The sequence below is a fragment of the Conger conger genome, chromosome 1, assembly GCF_963514075.1.
Source record: "Conger conger chromosome 1, fConCon1.1, whole genome shotgun sequence".
Classification (NCBI taxonomy): Eukaryota; Metazoa; Chordata; class Actinopteri; order Anguilliformes; family Congridae; genus Conger; species Conger conger.
Genome location: NC_083760.1, coordinates 23984010 through 24008574, shown reverse-complemented (window position 1 = coordinate 24008574; position 24565 = coordinate 23984010). Strand labels below are relative to the sequence as shown.

Genomic DNA, 24565 nt, shown 5'->3' with positions numbered 1-24565 from the left:
GCTTTGGTTGCTTAAGTAGATAAATAATGGCAACAACACATTTTGACAAGTAAAATCAAGTCAATTCATGAAATAATTGCCTGCCAAGCCATTATCGCCAGTAACTAATTATATTCCCTTCACCACAGTGAGCAACGGGGATCATGCAAGGGTTTGGACCACATGCAATGGCAAAATCAACAGCGAGGAATATTCAGTTCCTGTCCAGCGAACAGGAGAGAGGCGAGAGAATGAAATGAGACAATACCTCATGTCCTCTGAGACAAAGTTGACTATGCTGGAGATGAAATTGTCCCTCATAATAACTTGTCTGATCTTTTTCCAGTCATTAGTCTCCTCGCCCAGCAGGAGACAGATAGACTCTAAGGCCAGCTTTACAGCAGCGGGCGGGTTGGCCATGGCACGCACTTCAACGAGATGTTGCTTCTTAATAGAGCTGACGGCTGGGGATGGGAGGGGGGGAAAGAGGAGGGAGCTTTCAGAACATGCAGGACAGATTGTGGGAGGGGAGGAGGAAGGTAAGACCATGTAGGGAGGAAGAGAGAAACTTGAGTTCCAGGCAGGGGGGGCAAGTAAGGCTTCAGTAGACCGTAGTCGACAAGGTCTTGCTTGATTTTATTGGATTAAGGTTTGCTGGGATTTCCAATTTACTAGTGAAATGTCCCATGACTGATTTGAATTTGTCATGCCTGGAGCCCCTCTCAGGCTCATACGGAACTCAGTTTCTCTCAACTGTCCCTGCAGGGCCACCATACCCCTCTTTCTCTATGAGGTCACCTGATTTCATCAGCAGAAAAGTTAACAATGGTGGGGATGAAGTTCTCCCTCATAATGATGGAGCGGATCTGCTTCCAGTCTGTGGTGCTTTCCCCTAGGAGCAGGCAGATGGACTCCAAGGCCAGCTTGACCGCCCCCGGTGGGTTGGCCATGGACCGCACCTCCACCAAGTGCTGCTTCTTAATGGACTTAACAGCTAACATCAGCCACCCGGGGGTGCAGCAAGGCAGAGAAGAACGCCAACAGTGAAGGGAAGAGTGAGAAAAACAGCACAGAAGTTAATGAGGTCTGACAGAAGAGAGGAAAACAACTGACGGCACACAGTGAGAAGACAGGGGGACAAAACGACATAAGGGAGAAAATTCAAGGTAGCAAGAGGACAGTCCTTTACCAAAGAAACACAAAGCATTGCAGTATGGGATGATACGTTGGTCCATTGTACTGGACCAAGTGAAAAACATTCAACAATCCAATCAACTTAATCAAATAATAAAAAAGCCACTAGAGTCAAACACCCATTACACACAAAATAACAGCTTCGACCAGTCTCAAAGTGGACATACTTCTCCACATGTATCACAGCTATGTACATTTCCCCACTGTTCTCATAATATGACAAAGACGACTGGGTGAGATCAGTCTTACCGTTCTGAGCCTCAATGACGGCAGGCTCCACCTGGTCCAGGTCCTGCTTCACACTCAACTGCTTGTCCTTGATTACTTCCTGCTGTTTGTAAACAGCTTCCTGAATCTCCTGACTCACAACCTGCAACACCATACAAAGGGATCAACACACTGAACCTAGAGGATGCAAACTGCTCTACCCACAATCCAATGGTACAAGTATCAAACCTTCTTCTTTTCAGCCTCCTGCTGGTCCTTGACCATCTTCTTCAGCTTATCGTTGGCGGCAGCATTCTTCACCTCCAGTTCCTGGCTCTTGATTCTCAGGTCACGACGGAGCTCCTCAACCTGTATAGATGCAGAGGGGCATCAGCAACAGAGCATGTAAGCATAATCTGGGGATGAATGTTAAGGTATCCACTTAAATCCCTGGATCCACTAGGAGGAACTTGAACTATGATCTACTTGCCTGGTCCACAGTCTCCTTGATCTTGCGTAGACCCACATTGAGATGCATCTGTTGCTCCTCCAGCTCACTGCGTTTCTCACTGAACAGGTCGGCATAGTGGTTGATGAAATCCAGGTAGTGGCGTGGGGTGATGGCCATAGTGCGCCCGCCACGCTTAGCCAGACGGTTGTTTGCCTGTTAAAAAAAGGGGGCAGGAAAATTACTTTCCTGAACAAACAAACAGACAAACATACCACAGAGGGCCCAATTAGAGAAGGTTCTGGCTCACCTGGTGCAGCGTCTGGTGGACGAACACACAGCCATTGACGATGGCCTCGCGGTGGGTGGGTGGTTGGGGCAGCTTGTCGTACACAATGGGCATATAGTCTGGCACTTTGTAATTCGGCTTTTCCAGGTCCATTTTGCTGGTGAATTCTTTGCCGACCTGGTAAAGGGCTTCTGTGGACCAGTCACCAAACCAATTCAGCACACATCTGGAAAAGAGAGAAGGTTTTGTCAGACACCTTCTACACAATCGACCAATGGCACTCCTGCTAAAGTTTACCCTGATTTAATTCATCCAGCACCACTGTCGGCTTATAGGGACTGGACCCACCTGTTGAACAGGGCTGGGGAGGTAGCAGCACGGTCTTTCAGGCCCTCGGACGATGGATTCATGGTGAAGACCACGTGCAGGTTCCTGATGACCTGGCTGGTAAACCACTTATACAGTTCCTCGTGGGTGTCCAGCATCAGGCCCTCCTTCTGTGCCCCTTCCTTGCACTGCGTCATCAGGGTGGCGTACTCATCACCCTCAAACAGTCCTGGCACCTAAGCGACATGGGACACACATCATACAAAAATCCTTCAAATATACACCAGAGACTCAGTGGTTAAACACTCTGAAATTATCTGAAATTTGTTTGGACATTAAAGTCTATGGAAGATGGATGCTTTGGTGCAAAGTCATAGTAGCTTAAATGTTCTCAGAAGGTCTCACCTCTCCGTTGGCTAACAGTGTGTTCATGCGCTCAAGGAAGCCAGAGTCCAGAACATTGGACTCATCCATGATGAAGGCGATCTTCTCATTCTTGCAGCCAGAACGTCTAAGCACAGTCCTGAGGTCCTCATCAAAGTCCTCTCCTGTGTACTTCCTGTGCACCTGCAGACAAATGCGTACAATTACAGTAACAGAAAACATGAATTGAGCCAACAGATGATTCAATTCAGTCAAACATTTCATAGCACACCGTCCCAGTCTGTGGGCTTAATAGCTCAATAGTTATTAGTCAGCTAAGAGTGATTACCTTGATCTGGTACACACTGAGGCCATTCATCCAGGCCACAAAGCGGGATAGGGTTGTCTTCCCAGCACCGCTAACTCCAATGAGCAGCAGATGACCCTGTGGCTGGCGGAAGATTCTGGGGAACAGAAGCCACAGTGATCACTCAGTTGGCTCGGACAAAGGAAACAGAGTACAGCTGGATTTTCAAAGCACCAGATGGCTCACCGATCAATTCTGAGGACATGATCCAGGACCTCGTTGAAGAGCACCAGAGGAACGTCCAGCTCCTCCTCGTAGAAGACCTTCAGGCGGGCTTTGACATAGTCTCTCAGCTCTTCCTGCTCCACTGGGATATAGTCCTGATCGAGGGTGGACATCACAGCAACATCAGAAATCTACATACACTGAGCCCAATAGCTTCAAATGTCGCTTTAGTCTCCATGTTGCTAAGAAAGTAAGTCTGCTGCTGGAACCACACAAAAGCTAAGAAGATTACCCTTACAGGGCAGATGGATAAATGCTACAGTGGAGAGAGGGAATTATCATTTCAGGGGCACACATGATTTCATGTCAGCCTTACCTTGGAGAGCCAGTTGCTGTAAAGGATGGGTCGGTTTAGACCCTTCTCACGGTCAATGTTGGGGAAGTGCTTGAGGGCCACCACATCGATATTCTCATCAGTCCAGCGCCTCTCCTCATCCTCCACCAGTCTGTGTGTGTATGGGAGGGCATAAAGTTAAGCACATAACCTTTTTACCACAATGTAGCTTTTCCTGATTAGGAAGCATTTTTTTAGATCCTTACACATCTAGAAATCTGGAACAGTGTGGGGACTGAACCTCAGTCACTTTTATTAACATATTAAGTAGCATCAATTTCTGGGCAATGGACCTAAAAACACTGTGCCAACCTGTCTTGGAAGAGACGGAGTGCCTCGTGGGCCCAGATGCGGATCAAGCCCTCCACAGGGAGGGTTTCCAGGGGCCGCAGAGCCTCGAAAATGCCCCTTACCCACCGAGTCATCTCTCGGGGGGAGTAGATGTAGTGAGGCTGGGTGTCCTGAGTAAAGCGCTCCTGCATGGGATAATGTGTGGCCATATATTAACAGAACAGGCATCATAAGGTTGCTTTCAGAGCTATGCAACTTGCCACAGACAGACTTGCCTTATACAAATATAAGGTAAAACAGTGGTTGACTATATGAGAGGAATGAAGAACAGGCAACAGCTGAGTACCAATGATAAAAATCAATTTGCGTGCATCTTCTGAGGTCAGGTAGAAATTTGTGTATATTCTGAACTTTAAACTATACTCTCGCAACAGCACCCAGATTTAGTCATTCAAAACTTATTTTAAAAATCTAGTAGTTCGTAACTCTGGCAGGTTACTGTATATGCCCTTTGGAGGAGGTCCTTAGGAGACACCCACCTGTGACATAGTGTAGAACTCCACCATGGCAGCTGTAAGGGGCTCAGCATAGGTGCGCAGGGAGGGGATGAGCCTGAGCATGGCGCGGTTGAAGGTTCCATAGATCTGGGTGAGGGACGCAGGGCCGGGGTAGTCCACATACACAACCGGCACATGGCGCAAGAATCTGGAAGCAAAAGACAGAGAGAAACAGTCATGCACACCAATCCGTGAGCCATGTGAAAATGTAGCACCATAAATGCCTGAGATTCTCCACAACACCTGTGTGTTAAGGGCTTCCGGCCAGGGTCAGTGGGTGGGTTACAGGCACCCACAAATTGGATCCTCTCCAGTTTCACCCAGGTCTGGTCAGAAGTACGGTAGAACCCTCCATGTTCCACCATCTGCGTGTCAGGGGGGCAGGGGCAGAGGAATATCAGTACGAGTACTGATCATTACGCATACATAATCATCATCACCACTACCTTTGCATGGATTCCCAATCCCAGAAGCCCTTACCTGTCTGAGGAACGAAATGACCCTCTGGGTGCCATACTTGTCCATGTCTGGCAGATTGATCTCATCACAGAACAGCACAAGCCACTTGCCCAGCTGCACCGGTGCCAGCACAACGCCATTGGGAGTCCGGCGGTACTCGCAGTAGTGATCAAAGGTCTTCAAGAGCAGCTCTGGGGTGGTCGCACTGGAGAAGTTCAGTCCCACAACCTGGAAGGGCAGAGGACAGTTTCCCATTTTACAATGGCAAATGTGCTCCTCAGATGTTGTTTGCCTGTTATTGTGACACACTATGGCCGTCGTTGCAGCTGCTATGTTGGACAACGTCGGATGGGCTCACCTCCATGTCTGGCAGGGCTCGGAGGGCGCTGAACAGGGTCATGGTTTTACCAGAACCGGGAGGACCGCACAGAACGAGAGGCTTGTGTTCTGCCAGCCAGGTGTACAGCAGAGCCTCGTGGCGAACAGTGTCCAGGGTGGGCACCACCACATCTGGGGATGCCACCTTGTGGGTCTCCACTTCAATCTGGGGCACTTTGCCTTGCCATGACTGCCATTCACCTGTGATGGACACCTGGGGGTAGGTGGGGTGAGAGTTTATTGTACCAAAGCATACAATTTCACATCGAAAATGCATTTGCCCATTTATTCAATTGGTTGAGCATTAGTGGCAAACACTCTAACCTGCGAGAATTTGCATCTTTCCAGGGTGGACAGTAGGCACGCTCACCTCGTAGTCGATGATGGGCACGTTGGGGGCAGACGGCAGGGGGATGGTCGTGATGCGGCGGATGTACTCGCCAAGCTCGGCTCTCATTTTCAGCCTGCCGTCACCGGAGAACGACCACAGGACGGCGTAGATCAGGTATCTCTGTGGAGCCACACACACAAGCACAACTTTCAGAAAGACAGCTTCCTGTGAGATCCGGCTACACAAATGGATCGATCAATCTGAAAAAGGTATCCACAGTAATAGCAATCAAAGTACTCGGAGCATATACCTGCATGTAGCGCTCCAGCTGGTCAATGGGCATGGGGAAATCAGGGTGGTTGTTGTTGTACAGTGCCACGTTGCGGCAGGCCTGGTGCAGCATGGAGAAGAGCGACCCCATGCAGCGCAGCCGGGTGAAGTCCATGATGTGCTCCATCTTGGAGGCGTGCTCCAGGGCCTTGATCACCAGCCCAGTGGAGGTGAAGTAGGGCTGCAGGACGGCAGCTGAATCCCGCTGGATCTGCATTCGGTAAGAAGGATGGAGGGTGTAGTGGATTAGTGTCGACTCTGCGCAACACACTAGGTAACGAGGACTGATGCGAAGACAATGTTTCAGGATGCAGGAATTCACTGATCTTTATGGCATGTGGACTGGCCGATGCAGTAGGTGGGCAAGTCATCCATAGAAGTTGGGTGAAATCAGGCAAACTTAGAAATCCCAGAAACACAATGACAGTACTGGGTGAAAGAGAAGCATCTCTGTGACAGCAGACCGATGCGATATGAGCAGGGACTTCTGGCATTAAGATGAGGACAGTGACGGGAGGACCCAGGTACCTGCAGCATGGGCGAGGCGGCCTCGTCGCCCTCGTCCTCCGTGCCCTTGCGCATGCGCTGAGCCTCGTCTTCGCCCTCGTCCAGAGGGATGCTCCGTAGCCGGGCCAGGAAGTTGTTGAAGATCATATCGGTGCTGAGGACGTCCTCGCTGAACCACACCATGCCGCAGCGAGACACAGTGGCCAGGGTGGCGTACTTCAGGTCCTGCACCTCAAACATGACACGAACCTGTGGAGAGAAGGGCAAGAGTGAGCGCAGTCAACCTGCTGCCACTGTGTGTGTGTGTGTGTGTGTGTGTGTGTGTACAGGGAATGTGAAAACACTGCAGACTTGCAAAATAGTATTCAAGTGGTGAGTCCACGGCCCTTGTGATGCTGTGGAAAAAGTAGTGTGTGTGCACTCACATTGGGCGGCAGGCTGAGACGCTCGCCATTCGGCAGGGTCAGTAGCTTGTTGTCGTCCAGCACGGAGTTAAGGTTCTCCACCCACTCTGGGTCGACATCACCATCAAAGATGATCCACTGGCGCTTCTGCAGCTCACCTCGCACATTGTCGATGATCCTGAGATATGAAACAAATAATTACCTTTACTAACCCTTCAGAGCAGGCCTACATCCCAACAGTACCTTCTCTAAATCAGAGTAAATTTACACCCTCAAGTTATAAATCTCTTATTCTCCTTACCAGGCTATAGTCACATTGCAGCAGCTTCTGAGTGACTAACTTGTAGGCTCAGCCATTTCTTGACTAAACAGAACTGTATCTACAAACATCGCTAGCTTGGTAAAACATAGTAATCACAGGCTAGATAGCTCACAACTATTCATCACAGAATCTGACCCAAGAAGCAGTGCTTTAAAATGTAGTGGTATCACCAAGTGATGTCAAATGCACAGTGACCATTGCTTGGTCATACTCAAATTAAATGAACCTGACACAAAGTCAGATGGTGGGGGTCTTACTTCCTGAGCACGTGTGTGAACAGCCCATCGGTCCACTCGCGGGTGTTGGGGTCCAGTGTACCATACAGATGATCCTTGCTGATGGCTTTGGGGTCGATGATGTGGGCCACGCCCTCCAGACCCTCCAGCCGCTCCAGGGCTTTCAGCAGCACCCTCCAGGCCACGGTCTTCCCGCTGCCGGACGGGCCCACCATCATCAGTCCGTGGTTGATCTGCGTGATCTGGTAGAGCTGCAGAACCTACACACCGGCACACAAGGAGAAGTCAGGGAAGAGTCTACACGGAGAAGAGCAACATACAGCACACCCCAACCTTTGTATCCTCTCCTGTATTACTGCCATCTGTCAAACCAAGGACTGACCCAGAATGAATGCCACAAACTATCATGAGAACATGAGATTTTGTACAACCCATTTCTACTTTAGCAGAATTAGACTATGTCAGAGTCCCTGTGGAAGAAACACATGCACAAACGCATTTGCATAGCCACATAAGTAAAAGCACAGCCGCACAGGTAGGGACATGCAAAGGCAAGCTCTGCATGATTTGTCAGTCTGGCTCGTACCTTCTCGACCCACATGCTTCCCACATCGTCACCGTCTCCGTAGGTTAGGTACATCTCGGCACAGACTTTCTTGAGCTCCTCGCGGAGGGCGGTCATCTCCCCGCGCATATACTGCACGCCGGGGAAGACGTCAGACAGGAGGCTGAACAACAAGGGGATGTCCTCCGCCACCAGCTTGGGCACCATAGTCTCACACACACTCTGGATCAAGATCTGGGGAGGAACAGGGATGGAGGTATTGTCATATTGGTATCAATGCTAGCTACATTTTCCATTTATTCAAAAGACAACATGGGATAAAATATTAAAATTAATGAGTGTAGTTACTATTTAACCCTTAAGCTTGACATGCTGAATGCGCGAAGTGCCTTTGATGTGGCAGTAATGGAAACAAAGGCAAAGACTGATTGAAATGATGGAGAATGGAATCAACAAGGAAATAAGAGAAACCACAGCAACACTCTCCGGCCTTAAGGGGAGGCGTTTGAATGTTATGGCCAAGGTACTGATGTCACAGTGGTGCTTCACCATGGCATTTTGACTGCTCCATTTACCTCCTGCTCAGGCAGGTTCTCGGCGATCTCGTTCTCGTCCACGATCTCTCCGCGCTCGCGTTTCTCTCGCTTGATCTTCTGGATGCGCTCACGCTTCACGTTGCCGGCGCTCACCAGCACGCTTTTCAGGGCTCGCAGGCCAAAGTCATAGTGGCTCTGAGAGGACAGCTGCTCGTCACAAAGCCTGATCACACAGATACACATATCAAAAACCATTCAAACAGAATGCACCATCTGGCAATATTTTGGGGGTAAGCAGGCCTTTCCTTAGTCGACTACCACCTGGACAACATTTCTGCATTACATCTCTTGAAAAATCAAATTGTCTTCTGTGATGAGACAATGAAAGCTGGAAGCATACTTAAAAGTAAGATTTAAAATGTAATATGGCTGTTATGTTTAATATGTAGATATGCAAAAGGTACATTGTAATGCAATGTGTTTTCAAAGTTCAGAGGAGAACCCTGACCAGTTTGAATAGATTAAGCATGGTATGCACTAACTTGAAGAAGGGGACAATCTTTTTGGCCAGGATCTCAGCAGTGCGGAATCCCTGGGAGTAGAGCATGACCTGGGCGATGAGCTGGCGGTCAGGCTTGGTCATGGCCAAGCTACGGAACAGCTTCTTCAAGTTGTCAGGCAGGTTGGAGCGGCCAGCGTAGCCCGGGTTCATGGTGATGAAGATGGCCATTTCAGCGCTCACCTTCACCTGCTTGTTCAGCAGCTCGCAGGTGACTGGAGCACCTGGCAGGGACAGGAAACTGAGCCATCAACCCAATCTTATTCCAACAACCTTCTAGAACAACCACAGCTAAACACAGGCTAAAAACTACCAGGTTCAAAAGTCCAAACTTTTCTGGACTAAATTTGGATTTGGATGCAAACAAAATGCAAAAAGCAAATGGTAAACGTGTTGTTCTGAGGCAAGTTATGCCTTCCTAAACACATATTACTACAATGTGACAAACAAATAAACAAAATGACAGAGAAGCTCCGTTAAGGCAGCCTCACGCCTCGGCATGGTCTGCATGGACTACGTACTGCGGTCTCGGTTGGGATTGCTGTGCTCCCTCAGGGCTACTTGGATGTACTGGACTTGCTGGGAGACAGCAGACAGCATTCTCTCCTCCAGACGGTTGAACTCATCAAAGCAGCCCCAGGCACCCACCTGACACAAGCCCACAAAGATACGCCCCATCGCCTGTGGAAAAGGGAGAAGAGGGTGGGAAGAAAGAGGTTACAGTCCGCCACCATGGCCTGCCTACAATGCTAATGAATATCAAAATGAACATTTTACCTTTATTGTATATTAACATTTCTGGCTTTTACTTGTAAACAATTGAATAGTCCCTTTTTTAAAAACATATTTAATACTTTGCTCAAATGTCATTTTTATACATCTAAAATACGAAGATATACAATTTTTATAAATAAATTAAATTACTACTATCATATCAAACATCATTACCTGGAAGTCGAAGGTCTCGTCACAGTTGAAGACCAGCACAAAGCGCCCCAGTTGGTGACCAAGGGCTTTTACAGACTCAGTCTTTCCAGTACCCGCAGGACCTACAAGACAAGACAAGGCATTCACCCACAAAATGGTTAGTCACAAGAATCCCAAAAATCAACACGTTTTATTGGTGCGCAATAAACTACATTGTATGTACTGTACCGAAGGGGGAGCCTCCCAGTCGGGCCTCCAGAGCCTGTGTCATGGTCAGGTAGCAGCGGTCAGTGAGTGGGGTCTGAACCAGCTTGTCCTGGACACCCAGGTATTCAAAGCCATAGTTGAACTTGGCATTGGCCATCTGGATGGACAGCTGCTGGAGAACATCGGTTTGTTTGGGGTCAAAGTAGAAGCGCATCTGGCTCAGCCACTCAAAGGATTTTGGGTTGTCGATCTTGTTCTTGATTAGAATTCTGGTCACATCCCTCTGGTGGACCAGCTCTGTGATCTGCAAAATAAAAATAGCTTTAGAAAAGCTGAATATAACCTTGACAAATAAAATTAAGCTTCATAACTTTGTTAATGCTAGCTTGCGTACTAATATTAACCGTACACACCATGACTGAAATTACTAAAAAATTCATATAAATGTTTTTCAGTTGTACTTATTTGAGTAGCAATTATGACCAACTGTCACCCAGTTCCACAAATTCAATGAAACACCCTGAAAGGACCATTTCCTGATTGAATATTTACATTAAAATGGAATCACTAACCAGGTGCTCCAGTTTCCTCCTACGCAGTGGGGGCTGCTCCATCAGCACAGTGTCAGCCAGCACGTTGAGGGTAGCATCCACATTGGACTGAACTGCCTGCATAGGAGTCATGTCCACGCCGCCTGCGATGGTGGTCAAAGCGTACTCCACGTTTTCTGACCAGGCAATCTGGGCTGAAAGAACCACCAGCTGGGCCTAGGGAAGAGAGAGAAGGGGGGGAAGATTTAAGTTACGATATAGATAAGAAGCACAGACTGCAGCAGTGTTTACACAGCTGCCAAAACACTTGCACTATGTGTATCCATTGTGCACTATGTGTATCCATCCATCCCAAGGTTGAGGGTGGATGTATAGGTACCTGGTATCTGTCGATCCAGTCAATGTAGGTGCTCAGGTCGATGGAGGTGCCCTTGTTGAAGGCTCCCACCTCTGTGACTGACTCAGCCAGCAGCTTGGCCAAGGTAACCCTCATCTCCTTCTCCACCAAGGTCAGCCATTCATTGATCTTGGGGTGCTCTGTGATGGACACTGGGGTCTTGTAGAGAACCTGGAAAGCAGGAGTGGATGTGATAAATCAGCTTTCAGCACTTGGTGGCCATTAGCCACTTAACACAAAACAGACTATGCCTCTGTCCTACCTCTTCACCCTCACGGGAGGAGATGCCCAGCACCTCTGTGTTGTCCTCATTCAGGAGGATGCTGGACACTCCAGCAAACATCTTTTTGAAGTGCTTCTGCAGCTTGGCAACATTCTTGCTGTTACCAATGATCTCCAGCAGGTCCTCATCACCAACAAAGTAGAATCTGAGGAGAAAGTAGGAAATGGAAACTTGTCACTTGAAACTACCCAGTCAACGACAGACACAGGGTTCAACATGTGTTAATTGTCAGGGCATTGGTAGGTCATTTCACCTGGGGAAAGACGACCGCTCTCTCTCCAGGTACTCGCCCAGAGCCTTTTGGATCTTGCCCAACAGGTCAGCCAGTCTCTCCAGGGACCTCTGAACCCCCTGGATGTTCAGCACATCCATCACCAGGGGTGACTTGGTCACCTTCTTCATGAGAGCAAGGAACTCTGTGCTGATGCTAGGATGGGGCAAAATAAATTAAATTTAGCATTACTTGTGAATTGTCATACCTCTACACAAGTGTTAAACCACTACAGTTTTAGAACATGTTATGTCCCTTTCACAACATGAAGAGGGCACAAATAAATGATCCCAAGTCAATGACCTCAACTGTTCCTGTGGAAGACGGTTCAGATATATTTTTACAAGCTAAGCACCAAAGCTCTTCACCATGGGAGGAATCTTACCTCTGGAACCGCTGGGTTTCCACAGGAAGCAGGTGCTTGATGTCTGCACTGCCAGTAAAGATGCCTTCCAGGTAGACCCAACGACGCTGAACATCAATCCACACGTCAAACAAGGCCATGATGCGGTTCAGCTTGTCCTCCCAGCTCAGAGCATCTTCTTCAAACACCTGCAGGCCCAGGCATTCAGTGTGAAGACATGCAAGTCCAAGACAAGAAGACCAGAATTGCGCCAAATAATTTTCACAAATTCCAATTTAAATTAATTAAATACTGTGCTTTTGGCATAATATAGGGCTCTCGATTTGGGTGACTATATCACCCACCTTGTAGTAGGGAGACAGCTTCATTGCTGACACGCTGTTGATGTGCTCCTTGACCTTGTTGAAGAGGTCATCCCAACCTCTGATTAGGCGACACTTGTTCTGGTAGTTGACCAAGTCCAGTTCATAGGAGTTCCACACCTCCCGAATCTACAACAGAAATGGACAACACCCAGATAGCATCAGTCTTTGCAGAAAACTATTCATTTGTATGGACATTGAACATTGAACATCATTGAGGACATTGAACATCATTGCTCACCTGCTTGAGGAACTCTTCAAGAGCCATCTCTCCCTGGGCCACCAGCAGCACATCCTTCACAATCATCTCATTCTTCTGCAGATCTACATCCCAGAGCTGGCCCAGTGTCAGCTCAGACAGCACCCAGTTCACATGCAGCCTCTTCATCAACTGCTTCCAGTGCCGGTCCTTCAGGGCCTCAGACTTCAGCTCGATCACGAGCATGTTGATCTAATGGTCACAAAACATCAGTGTTTGTTAGTTTGTTGCAAATGGGGAAAAACTCTAAGTTGGGAAGATTAATGTTTTATAGAAGTCTGCAAAGCATGGGAACCTGCAATCCAAAATACACTTTCTGAAAGTGATATCACAACATTGAAACAAAAATAAATCTCACTTTTCAGCACCCTCCTCTGTTAAAAATGAGTCCCTGGGTACGGTATGTGTCCCGTGTGGCTAATTGCTATTCTGTCACTTCACGGGCACAGCATTTTCACTCCAGTCTTTTCCTCTATTAGGAATACTGAATGAAAAGTGATTGCCACTGCTCTCATCACAAGTTGACTGTCTGGTGTTTTTGGCAGATAATCTGCAGTCCTGACATTGGCATAACATTTTCTTGCCCTTTTCTTTTTCTCACGCAAGCATTTTGAGTTCTAGCATTTTGGGGGATAATGTTAAACTATGCTGATCTTACATCCCTCTCGAATTTTCTTTAAACGAAGCATACAATAATAATAATAATAATAAGAATATAATAATAAATAAAAGAGTACAGTATGCAGATCTTAAAAGCAGTCTTCAGTGTTTGTTAGTGGGGTTTTCCCCCCCAAACTTGTTTGTGTTTATCTTCAAATAAGCTGCACATGTGCCAGAATGTCTCATTGTATAGGTTTGCAGCCTATACATTCAAATATATTTAGAAGGAATATTTGACAACTCCATATCAAACTGGGCCAGCAATGATATGAACTGCAGAAGTCTTCTGCATGACACACTCACCTTCATATAGCCCTTGAGGAGCCTCTGTACAAATTCATAAGAGGCGTACTGTCGCAGCCGTGCTGGGAAGTTCTTCAGCTGGTTCAGAAGCCCATCCAAGCTCTGCCGCAGCTAGAGAGACACAGAGGAGGAGAAACTGAGTTTTCCTGCATTCTGAAAAAGGAAATACACATCAATAGTGAACTGAATCCCTCACCTTGCGTGGCTGAACAGAGACCCATGGTTGCTCCTTCATCTGGTCAATCTGCTCCCACACCTTGGACAACTCTGACCACACTCCCTTAAGGTCTTGCAGCTCTTCCAGTGCCACCTACAGCATCCAAGATTGGGGGAAAAACAATATACAAGACTTTTTCAGAGAATTTCAGTGCGATTTGAAAATTCAGTGTGATCAGTGCTTTAACTAGTTCAATTTCCATGTTTGAGAAGAATGAGCTTACCTGCACCCTCTCCTCGCTGCCGCTCAGCAGACCGGTGTCGGTCAGTTCCAGGGCCTCTTTCGCTCTGGCACACTTCTCTCGGTCATCTTTCAATCGGCCAAACTTGCCTTCATAGATGGTGAGGGCCTGTAGGGCCTCCTCTGGACGCAGATTTCCCTACAGGGATTAATGTGGTCAGAGAAACTCCTCACATGATCCATAAAGCTCACAGCTGACACACTATTCGGGCCAGATGCATAGGGAGGAGTGAACTCACGGCGACAGGCTTAGTCTTCTCCCAGTCAGTCAGCAGGTCGGTAGTGCGGTTCTCAACAGCCCGGTCCTCCTGGACAATCTTCATCTGGAGGTTGGCCACCTGCTGCTGGATGGCGGTGTCCTTGCGCTTCATGATGTCACTGAAGGCTCCCCACTCACCCTCAATATTGTCAATGTAGAGCCAGGAAGGCGGGAACTGGAAGCGCTGCTTCTCCAGCAGACGCTGGCCATTGCGGAAGAGCTAGTAGGGCAGAGGGAATGCGAAACCATTGAATAAAACTATAATACTAAATACTAAAATATTAATAATATGAAAAAAACTATGTACCATTTCCAAACACCTACATCTGCAATCTGGAACATCTTTCATGAGCACAGTGCCAAAGATGTGTTCTGGGTGGAAGGAACACTTACATCAACTTGCTTCTCGAACTGCTTGATCTTGCGCTTGAGTGTCTGGACATAGGTGATGAAAGTCACAGCGTCTGAGGTGCTGGCTGTGTCCACAGAGTGCTGCTCCAGTTCTTGCCGAGACTATGGAAGAGAGTGGCACACAAATGTGTAGGTGAGACCGAGGTCGCAGGGCAGCTCAAGTGTAACCATAGTGATGGCATTCGCAAGGGCCTACCTTGGAGATCTGGGAATGGAAGTCCTGCATGTTGTTGCCCAACATCTGCCCAAATTTGCTGAGTACCTCCTTGTGCCATGAGTCATACTTCAGGTTCACCTTTGACTGAACCTGGATTTTGAATGACATGAAAGATGAGCAATTAGTCAAACAATTGATTGTAACTGGCACATCCATACATCATTTGCCAAAATCCAGTGAACATGAATTGACATTTTCCTAAAAAAAAAATTTTTTACCTTGCCATAATCTATGACTACAGGACCAAACTCCTTCCTTGTCTCTGCATTGTCAAAAGTCCCTCTGGCTTTACGAATTTGGACCAGCAGGGCCTGCCACTTGTTGAGGTCTTCCCCGAGGCGGTTATAAATGTTCTCAGCCTGCATGTCCCACAGGCACTGATACTGCAGCCACACCTGTAAGAAAGCATCACAGAAGCACAGTGAGGAGAGCAGCTCACTCATATTCTTTCACAAACAACCCTATTCTGCTATACCTCAAAGGGCTTCACGGGAACATAAACAAGGATCTCACCTTGACATACTGCTCCACCTCGCTGACATTCTCCTTAACTGAATTGTAGGCCTCCTCCAGGGCAGCTGGGCCATCAGGCATTCTGGTAAGAGCATTTCTGTAGAACTTCTCCTCTTCCGACAGCTCGTAGTGTACGCCCACCTGTCCAGGAAAGAAGAGTTCAGCACCGGCTCCTCATGGATATGTAAAACAATTTTTGAATAAGCAGTGAAATCATGACAGACCTGATATCTCTGACTCTGGATGCGTGGGAGGGAGAGGATGACCATCTTCCAAGAGAACATCTCCTGGAACAACTTGTATCGGCAGTCTTCGATGGGAGGGTTAAGGTAGATCACTTGGTTGGTGATCCGTAGCTCATGCACAACATTCTGCAGAGAGCACAGTTGTCTTAAATCTTAGATCAATGCATTTACCATGAATACCACAAAAGAGCAATATAATTGTGTCATTATAAGGGAAATATTACACAGAGGAGACTTTTGAGACATTCAGCTCACAGGTTCTCTCTGTAAATTCACCTCAACTCAATACAAATCAGGTGGTTGATTTCCTACCTTTATTTTGGGCTCTCCTCCAGGCTTGTGGCTCACTTGTGGAGCTTCTGTGTCCATGTCCACATCAGCCTTGTCCTCCATTTGTCCTCTCAGCACCTGTGTCCAGGCCCGGAGTCCAGCCTGCAGACGTACACCCAGGATCCTCTCGATCTGCAGAGATCAGAAAATAAACTCAACCACAGAAAGCAGACAGAGGCACCTTTCAAATAAAGAATACAGGACCATAGGATGTAAAAATGAGGCAGTTTATCTTCATTAAAATACTTCAGAGTAATGTGAATCAAACATTACTGAGGTATTTTATTTTAAGTGGGAAATACTGTATGTACCTAAACCATTATTTGAATTATATTAAGGTGTTATATATAAACTCAAAGAACACCTTTTTCACTACATAACAGAAAAGTGGAAACAGTGTACTGACCTCAATGTCCAGCTTGTTGACCCAGATGGGCAGGTTGGAGTACGAGTGCAGATTGAGGTCATCAACAGCCTTCTGCACACGGTTCAAGATCTCAGTGAAGGTCTTATGATCATACATGCAGGTGTCCAGAGAACGGACCTCAAGATCGATCTTCTCCTCAATGAGGAGAAGGTCATCAACCTAAAAAAGGGGGAAAACAATCATGTGAGACTCAGCTCCTTCAGCTTAATATTTATTTTAATAAGATGACATTCAAACTGAGGATTTGAAAAAAGCTTCAAGGCTGACCTTCTCCTGGAAGTTGAAGACAGTTTCAGCTAGACGCTGCACATATGGGTCCAGCTTGTAGGACTCCCACACCAGAGCGATGCCTTCGGTGATCAAGGCCTGCACCTCCTTCTTTAGCCCAGCCACAAGCAGGGAGATAGATGAACGCTCCTCTACCTTCTCACAGGTGCGCTCATATGTGCGCACGCTCTCAATAAGGGAGATGGCGAAGGGGTAGAGCTGGTTGGCCTGATGGGCTTTGTTGACAATGGCCAGGGGCACACGGAAGCTAAGCCATTTCAGGTTGCGCACTTCCTTGGAGAGAGTGATGATCTCAGGCAGGAAATTGACCTTGAGCTTCAGCATGTTGCCCGTGCGGCCCCGGGCGCGGCTGCTCTCGATGGTGAAGATGCGGCCCGACACGCCCAGGTTACGCTGCTGTACCTTGCGGGCCCAATCGTCGAAGATCTCCTGGGTGTTCAGCTTGGCACGGAAGCTGTCGCCATCCTGCTTGAGTTTAAGGCCCTCCACATGGTTCTCCCAGCCCTTCCCCAGGACGTCCTCAACACGCTTCATGTAGGCGGTCAGCTGTCGGTCAATCTGTTTTGCCCAGATGATGGAGCCCGACACTGGAGGCAGGTCTCGGACATGGCTCATCTTGCAGGACTGGCTCTGGGGATACTGCACCTTGAACTTGTCATGCAGGGACTCAATGTCGTCCTTAACACGTTGGATGAGCTGCGTCTGGTACTCACGGATGGCCCCCCGGATGTGCGGGCGCACAAACAGGGCGTTGAAGCGGGAGAAGATGCGGAACATCTCGTTGGCATTCTTGGCGGTTCCCAGCTGGTCGCGCAGACGAGCAGTGATACGGGTCTCCACGCGGTCAATGCGCTCGTCGTAGCGCTTCATGGCCGCCTCCCAGGCCTCCATACCCTCTTTGGACACATCAAGGCCGTCCACCTCCTTCACATTCTCGTAGGCCAGGTTCACCTCTTCAATGGCATTGGCATCAGCCGCATCAAACAGAACCTCAGCCACCTTCATATCAGGTGGTTCCACTGTTTCACCCTGTGAGTGCTGGGGCACAGCTGACACCTATGACCAGCGGAAAAAACAATTTTGAGAATGTTCCCCTTTGAAGCAACACCAGTAAGGACTGTTCTAATCTCACCTCAGCAACTCAATGTAATAGGAGAAATAAGTATCTGCATTAAAAATGCATGTTATTTATAAGACAAACATGTTAACAGGCAGCCTCTGATGGATGTCCCTTGACTTCATGGTTCTGTACCTGAGGCCGAAGAACACGCACGATCACGGCCCTCAGCTGCTCATGCTGCCGACGGAAGCGTCTCATGTGGTCCAAACGGGCCTGCAGCTTACGGTGGGCGGGGCTAAGGCGCCACACCATCTTCAGGTTCTCCTCCCTCTTTCTCTTCACAATGTCTCTCAGCAGCACCTGCAGCTTCTCATACTCATCCTCCCAGGTCTGGAACACCTCGAAGCATGCCACCATGACCTGCCATAGCACACAGGGAGCATCAAGCACACATCAAGTACAAATATCCTATTAAAAAACAGTACAAACTCAGCCTTGAAATGGACAATAAGAAAAATATAATCATGTCGGATACCTTGCATGGAGATGGGAGTCTCACAATGAATAGTGTAATACAATGTTGTGTGCTCACCTTCTCAAATTCTTCATAGGCTACATGCATCAGTTTCCTGGTACCCAGGACTTTGAGAAGTTGGGCACTTAGGTCCCGGGAGATGGCCTCAACCAGACGGAGTGCACGCTGGATGGGGTATTTGGTGTTGCGGATCTTGCGCAGGTGGGTGAAGATGGCCACCAATGCCTGGCGGATCTTGTCCAGCTCCGTTGCCGACAGAAGGTCGTTGAGCGGGAAGTCCTTCATCAGTGGATTGTAGTCATTGACAGTCTCCACGGCCTGCTTCAGACCTGGGAGGAAAGACTCGCATTTAGCCTTTAAAAATGTTCCTATTTGTGCCACAGTAATAACAATAATGACACAAATAGGTGCTTCCTACATCTTTGGCAGATATGACTTACCAGTGTCAGTGTCGAAGCTGACGGTGGCGTGGAAACGCTTGCCATGTTTGAGGATGTCTAGAGTGAGCAGCACCTCAGGACTCTCCCTCTTCTCCTGGATGCGGTTCAGAGCACGTTCCAGGTTCAGCCAGAAGCTGATCTCCTGTAGTGCTGTCCCAGAGGCAGGGTCCCGGTCCAGTTTGGTCACCTGAGGTTTGTGCAAGGGGAAGAGGAAGGAAAGCATTACTTCAACATTAAATTAGAATCACATCAACAGTGAACATGGTCAGTAAAATCTTGAAAAACAAAATGACTCCAATCATTTTAGAAAAGGTTTTAGCAGGTGCAATTTTTCTTGAATTAGGTTTCACACAAATTTATTACCAGGAACATTAATAGAAAATGTTAGCTGGATGTGAAACTATAGTGTTGAGGCGACACTCACCTTCTGGATTTCCCTGATCCAGCGGTTGACGCCTGACTGCAGTTGATTGAGGAAGGTTGGGTCCTCAACCTTGTCTCCAAAGTCTGTGACCTTGGGTTTCTCTCCACGCTCGTAGCACTGCTTGGCAATGTTGGTGATGATGGGGTTGATGGGGAGGCTTATCTCCGGGATCTCAATGTTCTGCTGCAGGTGCAGCAGCCCCATCTCCAGCTCTGCAATCTTCTTCTCCACAGAAGGTGCCATCTTGTCCCCATCCCTGAGTATGGCAGTGAAAAGTGAGCATTAAGGGCTGATTGACTAGCCATAAGAAATGTGTGAACACTTTGCTTTATGAAATTCATTGAATGATTACTTTTTTTTGTAGTTGAGTTCCTAGCTTCGCTTGTGTTCAACAAGTGGGCTCATTTTAATTTATAACAAGGGCTGTTTGTCAAGTGGTCTAGATAAACAGGTATAAAAAGACCACAGCCTTCTCAATTACCAATAAATGAATAAAATAAAGCAAGCCCAACAATTATATGAAATTACCCTTACCTTAAATGTCTTTGCACCATTGCAATTATAAATTCATCCTTTTAGCAATACTGAGTCAATCATTATTCTTTTTTAAGATCAATGACAACTTCAGAACTGTATTTTCAGATCTACCTGTCAGCCTTGCCAGACTCCCGGATGTAAGACTTGAAGAAGGGGGCAACGGCATTACTGATGAAAGAGTGGAGGGTCTCATAGGGGGAATCTTCACTCAAAGTAAGGACGCGCACTTGGGTAGAAATGGGCTTGTCTGCATCAATGACTACGGTCCTCTTGATGAAAGCCAAACTGAAACAACACATGAAGTATTATTAAGGCTTGTATAAATCATGTCCATGATATTTCACTTCAAGTTCACATTATTAGAAACCCCTAACGCTGCAACATATTCTTTCCTATTCAGTTCTTTCCTGACATATTTAAGACAGTATATTATCTAATAATTTAAATGTAATTGACTATAATTCACCACAACAATGGGACTGGCAAATATACATAGTCCAGAGGTAATATTCATGACACTATATCAAAAGGGATGGTTTGGACAACAGTGTCTATGAAATGAATGTGATATAATTCAACAAGAACATGGCTGATCTAAGCATCATTCCCACTGAAAACATGATCAGGACTGAAATGAAAAGAATTGGATAAAAAAACAGCACTGATTAGCAAGGGCATTCTAAAATACTGTGCACTTGGATCTGTACCTGTTAGACTTCAGCCCGTAGTGAATATCAATGCTGATGTTGTAGGAGATGCACTCCTTCTCCTCTTCTCCCTCATCCCCAACATCCTCTGACAGAGACAAAAGAGTCTCACTCAATAAATTAAAGTTACCATCTCAATACTAAAATTGCAAGGCAGTCTAGGATATTACTTCAATACAAACAAAACAAACCAGACAAAACGCGAAATAATTGTAAAAATGCTAAAAGTAGCCTAACCTCTGAACCTCTCATTACATTTACATTTTTGTCATTTGGCAGACGCTTTTAATCCAAAATGTGCAACAAGTGCTCATAATTTAACCACTACATTTACAAACAAGGTAGATTAGCTCTCCATACCTGTGCGCACTGCTTAACTATAAAGTAATCAAGTTAAAATACTTGCTTATAGAAATACTTACAGAAGATACATTTTTCCTTCTTAACTAATATGTGATCTACATTTCAATGAATATTGAAACCTGCAGTTTACATTTGTGCTAGAATGTAAAACAGGGCATGAGTACATGCCAGTGAAATAATGGTTATTGATATAGCCTCCATGATATCATGCACATCCTGAAATAAAATCCAAGAAAAGTAAGGGTTTGCAAAAAAAGACATAAGTTTGCAAAGACTTTCTTAATTATTAATTGCTGAGAAATTTGTTCTGACCTCACAATTCTAATTTTAGGAAATTAGAACATTCTGTACAATTATTTTTCTTATTATAGTACACTGCTCAGCAGAAAAAAATAAAAATAAAGGATGCAGCAAATATACAACCTTTACTGTACAAATGATACAGACATACACAAGTATGTTACAGCATACCAATATAAACATGGGCTACATAAAAGGGCTAGACTACCCGATATGGCTGCTTTGTAGCCCAGAGGACTACCAAATGTTTTATGATGGTACATCCATTGGGTACAATTAACAGAATAAGTGTGGGTGGTTTTCGAGGCAGTTTAGCTTTATGGTGCAGAGCTGCCTTGACAACCTTGCCATCAGCTGATGTCTGGGTGGGTGGGGCCGTCGGTAACATGACGTCATTGCTACAGAAGGCCCAACTATACAGAAATCGACCTGCATTGCAGCATTGCACACATTTCCTCCCCCTCACTCATACTCCCCCTAACTATGCTTGTGCAACCGCATCAAGCAAATTAAGATCTTATATTGACATAAAATGAAACGCCAATATAATGTACTGCAAGCTGCAGATGACATGGCAGAATGCAGTTAACGCACTTCTCAGAGGGGACAACCTATTTCCACGAAATACAGACAAAATTAAATGGCTGCATCCACAAAACAAGCATCTTTTACATTGTATCGAGCAGGCTGCCGTTTAATGAACTTGCTTTCGCTCCTCAGTGACTTACAGCCTTCGGCGACAATAACAGCTCGTCATATGAGCAGTAAAAATAGGCAATAACAATCGCGTGATATTCCGTTGGGCAAAAAATTGGCTAACTTAGCTAACGACTAAAGTGAAGAGCTTATATTGAGACAAATGTCCAGACATGTTTTAAAGGACACAGACAATGCTAGCTAACTAATGATAAAATAATTTCGGGATGCAATATTTAATCAACATTTCTATTATGTCGCTAGTAGACATAAGCAAGTCAGATGTGAAAGTCATCCAAGCTGGTAACCTTATTATCTTTGTATAATACAAGTTTGTGTTATCTTAAACTACCCAACCGTCACTAGTAGAACTCGATCGAATATGACAGATGGAGAATTACATCGACACGTATCAGGATGGGCTGCTGGTAATGTTAGCCAAATGCGGCAGCTAGACCAGGATGTTGAACTCGTGCCCATTATCCACTGCGATTTCAATACATAAGCGTCCACACCCAGTAGAGAATGAGGAGAGGTTGTTAATTTCTCTATATGCATTTCACGCTAGGAAAATAACGCTAAACCTGCAGATAATTTGGTAAACGGCTAGCATGAAAATGTGGTCATAGTCGCACTATCTTTATTACCCAAGTTAGTTAGCCTAGAGGGTTGCATTGGTCTAGATAACGTCAGAGCTAGCTACACAGCTACACTGCATGTAAAGCCCAGTGTAGAATAGAATAGAGCTCAGGTACCAGTCTATCTCGAGCTAGCAGCTAACGTTAGGTTAGCCTGGTTAGTCTAGCTTCGAAACCTAGTCGACTAGCTAGCTACATGAACTATATGCAATGTCAGATAACTAGATCATTAGTTAGCTAACATTTAATATCGCTTGGCGAGATATTCTGTCTTGTTAGCACTGGTTGAACAACGGGAAATAATCCATCCTAGCTCTCTTCCACCCCGGCCCAAACGTCAGAATGATGCAGCATCATTTTCCGATCATTAAAAAGCCAAATCATTGTCTATGATTCCAGCCAGATCAGATTTATGAGACAAACCTTTTAGGGTGCACCTCTCAACCAGAATGGTATGTATTTGAGGGTCTGAAAGAAATTTCCTCATCTGCTCCACCGCACTCTTTTCTTCTAGGGCGGTTTCCAGGGAGGCCGGAGCCTCGCCGCCATCTTCTAGGAGCAGCGGGACAAGTTTGCGAATATGTTTCTGCAGAACCGATGTATCGGCAACGGTCTGCACGACAGCGGAGACTTCCATGGTCCCCGAGCTATCGTCACCACCACCGCCGTCAGACATCTTCAACCCAGTCGACTCCAAGCAATCGTTGGCGAGAGAAAATATTCAACGCTAGATCGTAAGTACTGCTCTCCTCCAGGTCCATCCACTGAATGGGTTATGTGTTGGAGCCTGATATACGGAAACTGTGAGTCAAGTGACATCTTGGAGTCAAGCCAAGAGGGGTGCATTCTGGAACCTGTTGTTCGAACAGTAAAATAGTAACCGACAATAACACGGCGTTCAACCAAAGAAAACTACAATGCCCACAAAAGAACGTACCCAATCACTGGCTTTTATCTTTTTCATTCGATTTTGCGCATGCTGTTTTAGTTTTTGACGTTTCAGGTATTTGGGGGAAGAAATATTATTTCCACTTAGCCCATTGAAATAGGACTCTGAAGATATGGGAATCCGCTCACCGTTGATTAAAAACGACAAGAAACAGTGTCGAAGAAGTGTCGTTCTTCCTTTTCATAGGTAACAATTCGGATAAAGCGCTGCACAAATATAATAGGCTATAAATATAAACAGCACGTGATATTTTAGGTGTGTTGTGGTCTTAATCGCAATGTATGTCTACAACAGTAATTATTCGTTTATAGATTTACGACTTTTGACCGGACAACAGGCACAGTCGTGAATTATTGATATGTTGTGCTTCATATAACTATCTCACGGATACCCTAAATAATCCAAGTCTATCAAACTATCAAGTCGTTTGCAGCTGTTCAAGTGACCTCTATTTTACAATGACTCACAATTCTTGCAAATTATTGTAATCCCTGGTCGATACTCAGGTCAAACAGTTCTTACATAACATTATATTTCATAAAGTGCAGTCTGGCTCGATAACTTCTTATCTGGTCATAGTGCGTTTATTGCTGGCTCAACATTGATAAGCAACATTGGACTGCCTCATTTATTGACCTTTCCAAGGACTTTGATACAGTTGACTGCACCCTACTAATTAGATGGTTAAGGGACATTGGCTTTGGGTCTGCAGCATGAAACTGGTTTTCTTTCAATCAGAACTCAATGTCTGTATGTTCATTGATACCCCTTTTGGAAATTACCAAAGGCTACTCCCTGAGCTACTATTTATCTCAACAATCTTGCCCAATTCCATCTGTAATGTAAGAAAATTATAATTATGTGTATTGTATGTATTCCTGTGCTTCTGCCTTGCTGAAGCTTTCCAATGACTCAAAACCGCATTCAATTCTATTCAGTCTACACTCAAATGAGCACTGTTGGTGGTAGACTATAGA

The 24565-nt window shown here is 46.2% G+C and overlaps 1 protein-coding gene across 2 annotated transcripts in view; it reads right to left on the bottom strand.

Annotated features, from left to right (window-relative positions):
* Positions 1-23396, bottom strand: part of dync1h1 (dynein, cytoplasmic 1, heavy chain 1) — a 36411-nt gene extending 13015 nt beyond the window's left edge. The window contains exons 1-52 of one of the 2 annotated variants that reach the window (XM_061215736.1): positions 23063-23396; positions 20643-20730; positions 20047-20220; positions 19399-19654; positions 18975-19161; positions 18592-18863; positions 18192-18419; positions 16919-17995; positions 16631-16810; positions 16207-16356; positions 15874-16020; positions 15650-15790; positions 15355-15531; positions 15116-15226; positions 14902-15021; positions 14489-14728; positions 14233-14388; positions 13989-14102; positions 13793-13903; positions 12812-13021; positions 12553-12699; positions 12230-12396; positions 11827-12000; positions 11553-11718; positions 11273-11461; positions 10915-11109; positions 10364-10646; positions 10157-10257; positions 9730-9889; positions 9192-9432; positions 8689-8872; positions 8135-8347; positions 7570-7808; positions 7012-7168; positions 6608-6835; positions 6060-6290; positions 5789-5929; positions 5399-5632; positions 5062-5268; positions 4825-4946; positions 4564-4729; positions 4046-4209; positions 3716-3845; positions 3361-3494; positions 3157-3271; positions 2850-3011; positions 2466-2680; positions 2139-2343; positions 1871-2044; positions 1630-1749; positions 1423-1543; positions 778-973 (exon numbers count right to left, since the gene is read on the bottom strand). In XM_061215736.1, coding sequence (XP_061071720.1) covers positions 778-973; positions 1423-1543; positions 1630-1749; positions 1871-2044; positions 2139-2343; positions 2466-2680; positions 2850-3011; positions 3157-3271; positions 3361-3494; positions 3716-3845; positions 4046-4209; positions 4564-4729; positions 4825-4946; positions 5062-5268; positions 5399-5632; positions 5789-5929; positions 6060-6290; positions 6608-6835; positions 7012-7168; positions 7570-7808; positions 8135-8347; positions 8689-8872; positions 9192-9432; positions 9730-9889; positions 10157-10257; positions 10364-10646; positions 10915-11109; positions 11273-11461; positions 11553-11718; positions 11827-12000; positions 12230-12396; positions 12553-12699; positions 12812-13021; positions 13793-13903; positions 13989-14102; positions 14233-14388; positions 14489-14728; positions 14902-15021; positions 15116-15226; positions 15355-15531; positions 15650-15790; positions 15874-16020; positions 16207-16356; positions 16631-16810; positions 16919-17995; positions 18192-18419; positions 18592-18863; positions 18975-19161; positions 19399-19654; positions 20047-20220; positions 20643-20730; positions 23063-23315 — 10073 coding nt within the window. In that variant the 5' untranslated portion in view covers positions 23316-23396. Of the gene's footprint in view, positions 1-247; positions 444-777; positions 974-1422; positions 1544-1629; positions 1750-1870; positions 2045-2138; positions 2344-2465; positions 2681-2849; positions 3012-3156; positions 3272-3360; positions 3495-3715; positions 3846-4045; positions 4210-4563; positions 4730-4824; positions 4947-5061; positions 5269-5398; positions 5633-5788; positions 5930-6059; positions 6291-6607; positions 6836-7011; positions 7169-7569; positions 7809-8134; positions 8348-8688; positions 8873-9191; positions 9433-9729; positions 9890-10156; positions 10258-10363; positions 10647-10914; positions 11110-11272; positions 11462-11552; positions 11719-11826; positions 12001-12229; positions 12397-12552; positions 12700-12811; positions 13022-13792; positions 13904-13988; positions 14103-14232; positions 14389-14488; positions 14729-14901; positions 15022-15115; positions 15227-15354; positions 15532-15649; positions 15791-15873; positions 16021-16206; positions 16357-16630; positions 16811-16918; positions 17996-18191; positions 18420-18591; positions 18864-18974; positions 19162-19398; positions 19655-20046; positions 20221-20642; positions 20731-23062 lie in introns of both variants that reach the window. The other variant, XM_061215744.1, reaches the window with a different exon arrangement.
* Positions 23397-24565: the final 1169 nt, after the last annotated feature.